General features: G+C 41.5%; 1 protein-coding gene across 1 annotated transcript in view; it reads left to right on the top strand.

Annotated features, from left to right (window-relative positions):
* LOC126481117 (protein fem-1 homolog B) overlaps positions 1-13,117 on the top strand; it is a 67,718-nt gene that overhangs the window by 36,018 nt on the left and 18,583 nt on the right. The window contains exons 7-9 of the mRNA XM_050104651.1: positions 3,743-3,960; positions 9,843-9,959; positions 10,298-10,404. Of these exons, the coding sequence (XP_049960608.1) occupies positions 3,743-3,960; positions 9,843-9,959; positions 10,298-10,404 (442 nt within the window). The remainder of the gene's footprint in view (positions 1-3,742; positions 3,961-9,842; positions 9,960-10,297; positions 10,405-13,117) is intronic.

The following is a 13,117-nucleotide window of genomic DNA, read 5'->3' as shown; positions in this document are numbered from 1 at the left end:
CAAAGTCATTTGAATTCATATCCCTCCAGGAAAGCTCACATCTGTTCTTAGAACTGAAAGCTGAATGAAACCTGAAGCAGAAAGCTCGAATATTTAACAAGACATGGAGCTTACATCAAAAGACGATTAGACATCACAGTGAGTGCTCATTGCAATGAACAAAAACATTATGTTTATTGAGGTCGAAATTGGGTCTGACTGCAAAGTTATCTGGAAGGCGAGTAACTGACAGAATTGAATTCAGATTGTCGTTCAGGTGTGTTTTGAGAGTTTTGGAATCAGTCAATAAAGTCTACAAGTAGTAGCATGGAATTACCCCGATTGTGCCAGTTTTACTTGGAATCTAATTCAACCTGTTGAGTATATACTGGGACATATATGGATTTGTTACAGATAGTATGGGCACACAGTCTTTTGAAGTAGTTATGATTACTTACTCTGAAAACTGTTTTGAGCAGCTAATGTGATAACATACCCATAGTGTAAATATTTTAGGCCTTGTAGGTACAAACAGGTCTGACCTTATCAGCATAGACTGTATCGTAACTACAATGGTTACTGAAAGTTAATACATCCATTAAGAATGCTAGAAGAGTTTTTATGCTGGAAAGAGAAGATAAGCTGTTGTTACCACCCTAATTTTACGATGAATAGACATCGTTTAATTCAAATATGAGTAATGTAGAGGAATTATGGGCAAAGTTTAAACTGATTGATAATCACATTCTGCAGAAGCTAGTGCTAAGGACGGAAAATTCATTTCAGTAAAGATCTCCAGAAATATCAACAATCAGAAATTAGCAGAAATTAATGTTCTTACAAAAAGATTGATACACAGAGCATACAACTTCCACTGTCACATGCTAATAGAATATCTTGCGAAGAACCTGAGAAAATTCTGGTCCTACATAAAATCACTTAGTGGGCTCAAGGTTTCTTTTCAGTTGCTCATTGGGCAGTCTGATGTGACAGTAAGAGACAGTGAAAGGAAAGTTGAAACTTTAAATTTCATGCTTTATAAACCATTCATGCAGGAGGATCATGTGGAGATGCCATCATTTTACCATGCCCTGGGCTCACATATTGAGGAAGTAGAAAAAGGCATTGCTGATTTTGAAAGGCAACAGAAAGAGTTGAAAACGAGTAAGTCGTCAGGTCTGTGTGGAATCCTAATTCTGTTTTATAGAAGCCGTCTCCCACACTGGCCCCATACTTAGCTTGCATTCTCACAAATCTCTTACCCAGATCAGTCCCAAGCGACTGGATAAAAGTGCAGGTGACTCCTGTGTATAGGAAGAATAAAGGAACAGACCTGCAAAATTACAGACCAGTATCCTTACAAGGGAACCTCCCCATCGCACCCCCCTCAGATTTAGTTATAAGTTGGCACAGTGGATAGGCCTTGATAAACTGAACACAGATCAGTTGAGAAAACAGGAAGAAGTTGTGTGGAACTGTGAAAAAATAAGCAAAATATACAAACTGAGTAGTCCATGGGCCACATAAGCAACATCATGGACGGAGTGTGTTTAGAAGCGCCGTGGTCCCGTGGTAGCGTGAGCAGCTGCTGAACGAGAGATCCTTGGTTCAAGTCTTCCCTCGACTGAAAATATTACTTTCTTTATTTTTGCATAGTTATTATCTGTCCGTTCGTTCATTGACATCTCTGTTCACTGTAATAAGTTTAGTGTCTGTGTTTTGCGACCGCACTGCAAAACCGTGCGATTAGTAGACGAAAGGACGTGCCTCTCCAATGGGAACAGAAAACATTTGATCGTAAGGTCATAGGTCAACCGATTCCTCCACAGGAAAACACATCTGATATATTCTATATGACATTGGTGACGGCATGTGCGTCACATGACAGGAATATGTTGTCGACCCACCTAACTTGTACACTTGGCGAATGGGTAAAAAGATTCTTCTACCTTGCCCGGTTTAGGTTTTCTTGTGGATGTGATAATCACTCGCAAAAAAGTGATGAATACATAAGAGTTTGTCACATAAACTGAAAATAAAAAATTAAAAATTTACACTTGATGGAAGATTTGAACCTAGGACCTTTCGCTCCGCAGCTGCTCACGTTACAACGAGACCACTGTGCTCCTGCGTTCCTGTTGTCCTTATTGTTACTTATCTTCCCTTGAACTACTCAGTTTGTATATTTTGCTTATTTTTTCATAGTTCTACACAACTTCTTCCTGTTTTCTCAATTGATCTGTGTTCAGTTTTTCAAGGTCTATCCACTGTGCCAACTTATAACTAAATCTGAGGGGGGTGCGATGGGGAGGTTCCCTTGTTAGTGTCGGTTTGCTGGAGAATTTTTGAGCACATTGATATAGAAAGCATCACTCATGAAAAACTCAGCTTGCTCTTTTCCCACATGATATCCTGAAAACAATGGCTGATTGACCATGGGCAGATTCTACATTCTTTGATTTCTGGAAAGCGTTTGATGCGTTACCATACTGTAGACTGTTAACATAGGTTCGAGCTTATGGAACAGGTTCCCAGATATGTGACTGACTCGGAGACTTCTTAAGCAATAGAACCCAGGATGTTGCCGTAGATGGCAACTGTTCATTAGAGACATGGGTATTGTCATGTGTACCCCAGGGAGGATGTGACAAGGCCACTCTTGTTCTCCTTGATCAAAAACGATTAGACAGATTAGGTGAGGAGCAATCTGCAACTGTTTGCTGATGACACTGTAGTGTATGGAAAAGTGTTGTTGTTGAGGGACTGTAGGAGCTATAGTATCACTTGGATATATTTTCTGCTTTGTGTCCTGAAGTATGGAAAAATGTAAGTGCCAAAAACAATCCTGTAATGTTCAATATGGTTTTGGTGGTGTGCTTTTTGACAGTCACAGTGATTGAATATCTAGGCATAACTTCCAAAATGATGTGAAGTGAAATGAGCACATGAGATCAGTAATAAGGAGGAGCAAGTAGTCAAACTGGGTTTATTGGGAGAATTCCAGAAGCACAACTTTAAAGTAGACAGTATACAGAACATATGTATGACTCGTTCTTGAGCATTGCTTGAGTGTTTGGGATCCCCATCAAGTCGGATTAAAGGAATACATCAAAGCAATTCAGAGATATATTACTTGATATGTTACTAGTAGGTACATGTGAGTACCTGATAGGTACATGCTAGTACTATAGAAATGCTTCATGGACCAGATGGTAATTCCTGGATGGAAGATGATGTTTTCACAAAACACTGTTGAGAAAGTGTAGAGAACTGGTATTTGTGACAAACTGCAGAGTGATCCTACTGCTACCCATGAACATCTTGCATAAGGACTGTGAAGACAAGATAAGAGAAATCACAGCTCATACAGAAGCATACAAACAGTCGTTTTTTTTTTTCGCTCCATTTTCAAATGAAACTGGATAGTGAATGATTAGCAGTGGTGCAAGGTAATCTCTGCCAGGAATGGTAAATGTAGCTGTAGGTGTATAATATTTTATCTTGGTTTCAGTTATGCAATTAAGTGTTCTCCTGTCACGCAACTGTGTGTAAGATTGGATAACTGTTTTTCAGAGAAACTGGATAGAGTGAGATGCAGTGGTATTATTTGTTATATTGTGATGTATAGCTTTGTTTCAGTAAATATTTAGTGATTTGTTTCCACCTTGCTTATTTCCATATTCCTTTCACATCTTGATTGCTTCCGAACTGTCAGCATAAATTACTTTGTGAAATTCTCTAAAATATATATTTCTTTTTGCAGGAAGAATTTGAAAGCAACATTACAACTGTTTTGTATATACTGGTCATCATAACAAAATTAATGAAAACATGTACAAAAAAAGAAGAGTTTCGAGTAAACAGTTTAGTTTATAGACTGAATAAGTTGAATGTAGCAACAAGAGAAGGAAAAACTTTACTACATTTATGTGTTGATGCGGAAACACCCGTTGATGATTTCCATACCAATGATGTATGCAAGTAAGTATTTTTATTGGAAAGAAATATCCTTCATTTCTTAAGATATGTTACTTTATCTAATTTTTGGTCAATAATTTGAGAAATGGAAATATTGATGGTAAGGACAAAAATAGTAGCAGCAGCAGCAGTGGCATTGGCAGTGGCAGTAATAATAGTAACAATAATAGTGTTTGCTATTGTTCAGGAGATTAGGGTGCTGCTCTGAAGTGATCTTCATACTCCACATGTGAAATAATACTGACATCATACAGTCTGTCTTAAAGGTTTCCTTTTAGTTTAGAATGATGTCTCACAGTTAACCACAGATTAATAAGTGTAATAGTGTAACAATAGATGTAAGAGCGAGAAAACGTAGCTTATTTACTGAAGCTATACTACTATTTTGGCGCCTACAATTTGAGTGAGCAGTATGCTGTTGAGCTTAATGAGTTTCAGTAAATAATAAGAGGAGTCAGGTATGAAATTTCAATTGGTCTTGTGTAAACTGAAACTAAAGATGTCAGTGACTGTCCACCAGGTTTCGTGATGCAACTTATGTATCATGTTTGTTGCTGTGCCATTCTTATAAAGATTGCTATAGTATAAAATCTGACAGGATGTATACTCATTTTGTGTTGTGGAGTTACACCTCCAACCTGCCCTCAACATCATTCCCCAGGTTCCTTCCCAAGAACACCAACCTTTCAGCAAAAGACAAGACTGCCATGCACAACTTGAAAACAGATCCAGACCTCATCATCCTCACTGCAGACAGAGGCTCCAACCACTGTTGTGATGAGTCACAGTGCTACCTGACAAAAGAGCTCTGCCAACTGTCTTGACTCCTCCACCGACAAGCTCTGCCAGAGTGGTCCCATCCCAGAAGTCCAACATAACCTCAAATCCCTACAGAAATACATAAGCCCTTTCCAGAACCTGTCCCTGAGTCCATCACCCTCCTCACCCCAACACAACCTTGCACACCCACCTTCTACATGTTCCTCCCCAAAATCCACAAACTCAACAATCTTGGACATCCCATTGTTTCTGGATTTTGTGCTCCCATTGAAAGAGTTTACATTCTTGTTGACCAACACCCCCAACAAATTGTTAGAAACCTGCCCTCCCACATCAAATATACGAACTACTTCCTGCACTGGCTTTCCACTATCCCCATCCTTTTACCTCATAGATCCCTACCCACCACTGTTGATGCCATCTCCCAATACATGAACAGCCCGTAAGCCCATGGCGTTGCTGCTCTCAAACAGTTTCTCTCCCAACATCCTTCAGAGTCCAAACTCACCATCATATTCCTTTTATACATCCCAACTACTGAGCTACAACTACTTTACCTTTGGATGGAAGATTATCAAAGAAATCTGCAGCACTGCCATGGTCAGCCGCATGGCACTCTCCTGTGGCAACCTCTTTGTGTGCCATCTTCCTAATTTCCCAAAACTCCCAATCTCTAGTCTGGTTCAGGTTCATCATCTGGGCTCAAGTTGAAGACTCCATTTCCACATTCCTTCTCAACCACAGTGCCTTTTCTCCAATCAGCTTCATGTGGTCCTCTTCTATCCACTGCATCAGCTTCCTGGACACCCCTCCACCTCTCTGATGGCTCTATCCACAACTCTATCCACACTAAACCCACTAACCACCACAGTACCTGCATTTCAAAAGCTGCCATCCCTTCCACACCAAAATGTCTCCCTCATACTTCGTAGCCACCCATGGATGACGTATCTGCAGTGACAACTCCCTTGCCCAGTATGCTGAAGCCCTCACAAAGGTCGTCACATACAGGAAACACACCCCATACCCAGTACACAGACTTCGTATGTTGTATCCTCAAACAGCCTCAATCCTCCCACCACCCCCAAGAACCAGCTACAAAGGAGTGCCCTCCTCGTCATTCAGTATCACCGTGGACTAGAACAACCAAACCATATCCTTCACCAGAGCTTTGATTATTTCTCATCCTGCCGTGAAATGAGGGACACCCTACTGAATATTCTTCCCACCACGCCTAAAGTAGTGTTTCATCACCCACTCAAGCTACAAAACAAACTAGTCCATCCCTACACCACTCCCCCTCACAACCCTTGTCAAAGGTATCCTCTCCCTGTAGCAGACCATGGTGCAAGATCAACCCAATCCACCCATCCAGCACCTCTTATTTTTCTCACAGGATTATCCTATCCCATGAGAGGCCGTCATATACCAACTCTGCTGCAAACACTGTACAGCCTTTTATGTTGGTATGACTACCAACCAGCTGCCGCCCAGGATGAATGCCAGTGCCAAACTATTCAAGAACAAAGTTGGCCACCCAGTGGCACAATGTGCAGCTGAGCACAACATGCTCAGTTGGCTGCTCCACAACCAGAGCCATTTGGATCCTTCCTGCCACCACCAGCTTCTCTGAATTCTGCAGATTGGTGTTGTCCTTACAACAAAAACTCCGCACTCATGATTGTCCTGGCCTCAGTCTGAGGTAATCCACTGCCCTCGCACATTCCATGCCCCTCCTAGTTCATGTCCCCATGGCACCTTTGGTGTGAGTTGCTTCCTGCCGGATGCAACAATCATGCCAACCCATATGGCTGCACCCCTCTGAGTCACTAGCCAGCAACGGCTAGTCTCTCCACCTGCCTCCTGCCTCCTCAATCTCCCTCTACCCACCCCATCTGACACTGCCCCCACCACAACCAGTCCACTTACCATAAAATAGAATTGGCAGAGTCAGTCTAGACAGCACCATGTAGTTGGGGGGGGGGGGGGGGGCAAAGGTGGGATTGTATAGTTTACTCTGACCCGTCAAAGGGTAACTCCAAAAACTAGCAAGTTTCCTTTCTTTTGTGTGTGCCTTCTGGCATCTCAGTGCTTCTGCTTTTCGGTAAGTGTTGCAGACTGTAATGTATACAGTGGGAATCAGAAACAAAGAGCTCTTACTATGTGGCAATGAGATGTGAATTGTTAACAGACCACCCCAGGGGGGCAAATACCACACCCCAACCAGCCCAGATGTCTGGAACTGTGCCTTGTATGTCCTCAATGTCTCTTGGGCAAAGCTGTTTCTAATTTTTTGTACATGGTGGGCAAATAAAACTGGTCCGGAAACTATTTTATTCACTTTAAGATAGGGGTCCCTACTTACATCATCTAACATGGGTGCAAATTATGTAAGTCTGGTTGTTTACCTTAAAGTCCCTAAAATACTTTCTGGGCCAGATTTATTTTGCTCTCCCTGTATAGAAGTACTTCCAATCGGATGAAAGTACATCTGCAAGTAATAACTGCCATCCAGCAAATAGGCTGGAAGAGCTTAGGTGGATATATGTTTGCAAGTTTATAAAAAAAATTGACAAGGATTAATTGCTTTTATGATATGATGTGTGGGCTACTGTAAGACCATAGTAGATAATTCTCCAGCGTAGTCAGTGGTTGCTGAGGAAGAAATTTGTATATATTGGGAGTTTACTGGGCATGGATGGTTAAAGTTGTATGAGGGTCCATTACCAGACCTGCACTGATCTCCAGTAATATGTTTTTCTGCTTCTGCAATACGCCAAGTCCACATGAACTCAGTCAGCTTGCATTTGTGGCATTGATGCCATTCAGTAACTCACATTTATTGGTGAGAGATGACAGATATCAATGTCACTACAATTTTGAAACTTCTTTTGTTGTTTTGGCTATATTTCACTCACAGTAATGTGTGGTTTAAAACATAGCAATTGGTTGCCTGCATGCTGTCTGACTTTTTCAGTACGAGATTTGTGAATCAAATTCTCGTGCTAAACAAGTAGCATCATGTCACGATGAGTGTTACAGATTTTGTGAAGGTAAATGGTTTCTTACGAAACTAAGGTTTCACAGTACCAAATATGAAAAAAATCAGACGAGAACCATTATGGAACTAAAAAAAAAAAAATCACACAAAATGAAAATTAGCAGTTTTCTTTTTTCACACGGATAGCAAAACTCGTAAGGGAAAAATTAAGTTAATAAAATGTTGTGGTATAGTCTTAAATATGTTCAGGTATTTTCACAGTATGAAAATAAGAGACGTGGATTTTCTTTCTTTCCCAGAGTTGACAGTCAGTCCATTCAAGTATGGCATACTTGAACGATTATGAGGGAAGTTGACTGCAGTTGTTCCCTGTGTGCAAAGTGGCTACATTGACATGTGCCAAACTTTCATGGAAGTACATGCACCAAACAGTTTGAGCGAACATAAGCATCAGATGCAGACCTCTATTGGCAAGAGATGTGTTACATGTGAGGAGCTGCTGACCATTGTACTCCATTTTTTTAAACTTCCTATGCTCAGTCATTGTGCTAATTGGTCTACTGGTGGCACTCTGCAATTTATGAATGATGCCCTCTGCTGATTTCATGCGATTTTTTACAACCAACCTCTGCAATGCTCAGCATCGCAGTTCGTCAGTGTATGAGATCTGAGGTCTGCCAAGTCTTGGTTCAACTGTGAATGTTCCTTTGCATTTACACTTTAGAGTCACATAATCAGCAATTCACTTGGGCAGCTTCAGAAGTGTTGAAATGTCACTGATGGATTTGTTACTCAGGTGACATTCAATGACTAGTCCACCTTCCAAGTTGCTGAGCTCTAATGACCAGTCCATTCTGTTGTTATTGCTTCTCTAATGACAATACAATACTCTTCATCTCCTTTTAGACTGGGAGATCCACCTTTTGTGAGATCAAGTGGTAAACTTGGCATTAAGTATGGAGGTCTGGATACTTTTGGTCAAATAGTGCAGATATATTTTGCATTTATTTTTTGTGGGTTGGGATGTTATGGTATTCGGTCTCGCTACACTGACTTCATGGTTAAATAATTCCTGTATCTGTCATGATGCCATTGATACTATCATTTTTCTTTTTTTTCTTTTTTGCCCACGTTGCCTCCACATCTCCCTACCTCCTCTCCCCACTAGTGGAGAAATTCACTGTGTAGTTCAGGTGTTGTGTCAGATGAGTAGATAAACCAGTTTTTTGGAAAGCTTAGCAAATATTCATACTTGTTTATATGCCCATCAGCCACTCAATCCTTTATCTATTTGTTGAATGGTTACCTACATTTCTCCCATTGTTTGTAGTTCATTAACGACTTTCCAGTATCATATTAATAGTGTTCTTTTTACTTATTTTTCTTTTATCATTTAACATCTTGTCAACAGTATGAACATAGGATCAGTCATCAACTTAATTTTGAGCTTAACAAGAGGAAACTCAGTTGTGGCCTCACTGAGTATACATACATGTTAATTCTTTGGAGATCCAAAGAGAAACTGGATCTCAATATCTGTGCCAGTTCATGAACCTAGCACTTCTGTTTTGTACCATGCTAGTATCAGGACACTTTTATGACAGCTAAGTGTAGGATGTATACATAGTAGCAAAAAATATTTACGACTTCTGTTGTATGCCAGAGATACTTTGCAAGGTTTTTAAAGATAGTTGCATGTGAGGCCAGGGACTTTGTCTAAAGTTGAACTTCATTTGGGTACGACAAAGCAACTATGGTTATAGATAGAGGCATTTGGAGAAGAAGTTACCTGGAAATTGAATGCAAGGATATGTTTTACATGAGCAGAAATATAAGAATTACCTTTAATGTTCAAAATCATTGCTGAAATCAGAAACTTACTGTTTTTGGTTCACCTACTGTTGTCTGATTATCAGAAGATTGTCAATGATTTATGGGTGAGTCATAATATGACAAGAAGTACATTTTTTAACTGTAAATATGGTACTGCATAAAATGAATGGGGAACAGCAAGACTGGATTATTTAAATTTGTTACATAGAGCTTTGTGTTCAATGTATATCTTGAATCAATGGTTATACAAGTACTCGTAATTTATCCACAGATTCCCCTGTGCTACAACAGCTAAATTACTGATTCAATGTGGTGCAGATGTGAACGCAATGGACAGTAACAGAAATACTCCATTACACGTGATAGTTAGCTATCAGAAGCCAATTAGGTAAGTTTCGTGTATCAGGTACATACATTTGACTCTAGGAACAAAAATATGTAATGTCATTTAGTGAATCATCTTACTTTACATGTAAGTGTGCACACATGTAAAAAAAAAAAAAAAAAAAAACAAAAGAACTATGTGCTTGAAAAGCTCATTGGCCTACCAAATTAAAATTTGTGTTTGATATGATGAGTAGTATTTTGTTAACAGAAATCAGTGCCAACTGTGATTTCTTGGTGTTATTGTAATAATATTGTATCTCCAAAATTTACCATTCAATTCTCTTTTTTTCTGAAATATTGAGAAAAATGGATTCATTGTATCTCACTTTCATTCTGCAGTGACTTCTTGACGCTCCATGCAATTATAATGGATTTGACTGAAGCTGGAGCTCATATGGACACAGTCAACAATCATGGGGAAACACCGTTTCAAGCAGCAACATCAGGTATATGGCAGTTGTGAATTTTGTGGAGACATGTTGTCATTTCACTACATGACCTGCAACACTACGACACAGAGAGATTGAAATCAAGTAATCTAATATAAAAATGATGACATACAGTAATGAAAGTGTCTCTACAGCATGTATCATCTAGTGTATTATGATGACCTCATCTTGTTCAGTTATTTTGAAATATAAGTACAGCTGATTTGGCTTTTTATGAAAAGGAAAGTTGGTACAACGGAGATGCTGAGTTTCAGATGAGCACAACAAAAAGACTGTCACAAGTATGGATTTCAGCTGGTAAGGCCTTCGTCAAATTTAGACAAGAGACAAACACTTACAAACTCACGCAAACACAACTGACACACACGTGACTGCAGTCTCAGGCAACTGAGGCCACACCGTGAGTAGCAGCACCAGTGCATGATCGGAGTGGGTGGGTGTAAGGAGGAGGCTGGGCTGTGGAGGGGGAGGGATGGTAGGGTAGGGGTGGTGGACTGTGATGTGCTGTTAGAGAATGCACAGGGACAAGGTGTAAAGAGGGTAGGGCAGCTAATGCAGTCAGGAGATTAGATGGAGGTGCAGCGGAGTTTTGGGGAAAGAGGGGGGGATGGGGGTATAGCAGAATAGGAGAGAAGTATAAAGACTGGGTGTGATGGTGGAATGAGGGCTATGTTTGACTGGAATGGGAGAGGACAATGACTAACGAAGGTTGAATCCAGGAGGGTTACAGGACTGTAGGTTATACTTCAGAGAAAGTTCCCACCTGTGAAATTCAGAAAACCTGCAGTCATTAAATGAAGGATGTCCTGTTTGGCAGTGTGCTCAACAACAGGGCGGTCGACTTGTTTCTTGGCCACAGTTTGTCGGTGGCCCTTCATGTGGACAGACAGCTTGTTGGTTGTCATGCCCACATAGAATGCAGCACAGTGGTTGCAGCTTAGCTTGTAGATCACATGACTGGTATCACAGGTAGCCCTGCCTTTGATGGGATAGGTGAGTTTTGTGACCAAATTGGAGTAGGTGGTGATGGGAGGATGTACGAGACAGGACTATTACAGGGGTATGAGCCAGGAGGTAACGGGTTGGGGGCAGGGGTTGTGTAGGGATGGGCGGGTATATTGTGTAGTTTCGGTGGACGGCAGAATACCACTGTGGGAGGGGTGGGAAGGATAGTGGACAGGACATTTCTCATTTCAGGGCACGACAAGAGGTAGTCGAAACTGTGGCAGAGAATGTAATTCAGTTGCTCCAGTCCTGCGTGGTACTGAGTTATGAGGGGAATGCTGCACTCGTATCTTCTACATGTTTCCTAAAGTCCACAAACCCAACCACCCAGGATGCCCTATTGTGGTCTGTTACTGTGCCCCCACTGAGAGAATCTCTGCTCTTGTAGACCAACACTTTCAACCTAATACCCAGAACTTACCTGCCTAAAAAAAAGATACCAACCATTTCCTCCACTGCCTCTCCACAGTTCGTGTCCCTTTACCTCACGGTGCCCTGCTCGTCATTATTGATGCCCCCTCCCTTCACACTAACATCCCTAATGCCCATGGCTTTACCGCTATTGAACACTACCTTTCCCAACACCCAACAGATTCCAATCAATCAACCTTCTTCCTAGTCACTATGACTAACAATATCCTCAACCACAATTTCTTTTCCTTTGAAGGTTTTGCCTGCAAACAAATATGGGGTATGGCAATGGGCACCCACATGGCACCATTCTATGCCGACCTATTCATGGGCCATCTAGAAGAATCCTTCCGAAACATCCATAATCCTAAACCCCTCCCTTGGTTCAGACTCATTGATGACATGTTTGCAATTTGGATCGAGGGTGAAGACACCCTATCCACATTCCTCCAGAGCTCAACAACTTCCCCATTTGCTTCACCTGGTCCTACTCAACCCAACAATCCACTTTCCTAGATGTTAACGCCCACCTCAAAGATGGCTACATCAGTACCTCCATCCATATCAGATCTACTAACCACCAGCAATACCTCCACTTCGACAGCTGCCAGCCATTCCATACTAAGAAGTCCCTTCCATACTTTAGGGTCTCACTGAAGCCTTCACAAACCGTAATTATCCTCTCAACCTTGTACAAAACCAAATCTCCCATGCCTTATCTTCCCAGTCTCCCACTATCCACAAAGCCCCACCATCCAGCCACAGAGGATCATTTCCCTCGTAACTCATTACCACCCAGGATTGGAGCAACTGAATTACATTCTCTGTCAGAAATTTGACTACCTTTCGTCATGGCCTGAAACGAGAAATGCCCTGCCCACTATCTTTCCCACCCCTCCCACAGTGGTATTCCACTGTCCATTGAACCTACACAATATACTCGTCCATCCCTATACAACCCCTGTTCCCAACCCCTTGCCTCCTGGCTCATACCCCTGCAATAGACCTGCCTAGATGCAAGACCTGTCCCATACATCCTCCTACCACCACCTACTCCAGTCCAGTCACAAACATAATCTACCCCATCAAAGGCAGGGCTACCGGTGTAACCAGTAATGTAATCTACAAGCTATGCAACCACTGTGCTGCATTCTTTGTGGGCATGACAACCAACAAGCTGTCTGTCCACATGAATGGCCATCGACAAACTGTGGCCAAGAAACAAGTGGACCACCCTGCTGCTTAGCAAGCTACCAAACATTACATCCTTCATTTCAATGACTGCTTCACAGCC

The sequence above is a fragment of the Schistocerca serialis genome, chromosome 5 (assembly GCF_023864345.2).
Source record: "Schistocerca serialis cubense isolate TAMUIC-IGC-003099 chromosome 5, iqSchSeri2.2, whole genome shotgun sequence".
Classification (NCBI taxonomy): domain Eukaryota; kingdom Metazoa; phylum Arthropoda; class Insecta; order Orthoptera; family Acrididae; genus Schistocerca; species Schistocerca serialis.
The sequence above is the reverse complement of the archived record's forward strand: the minus strand, read 5'-3'. Positions and strand labels throughout refer to the sequence as shown.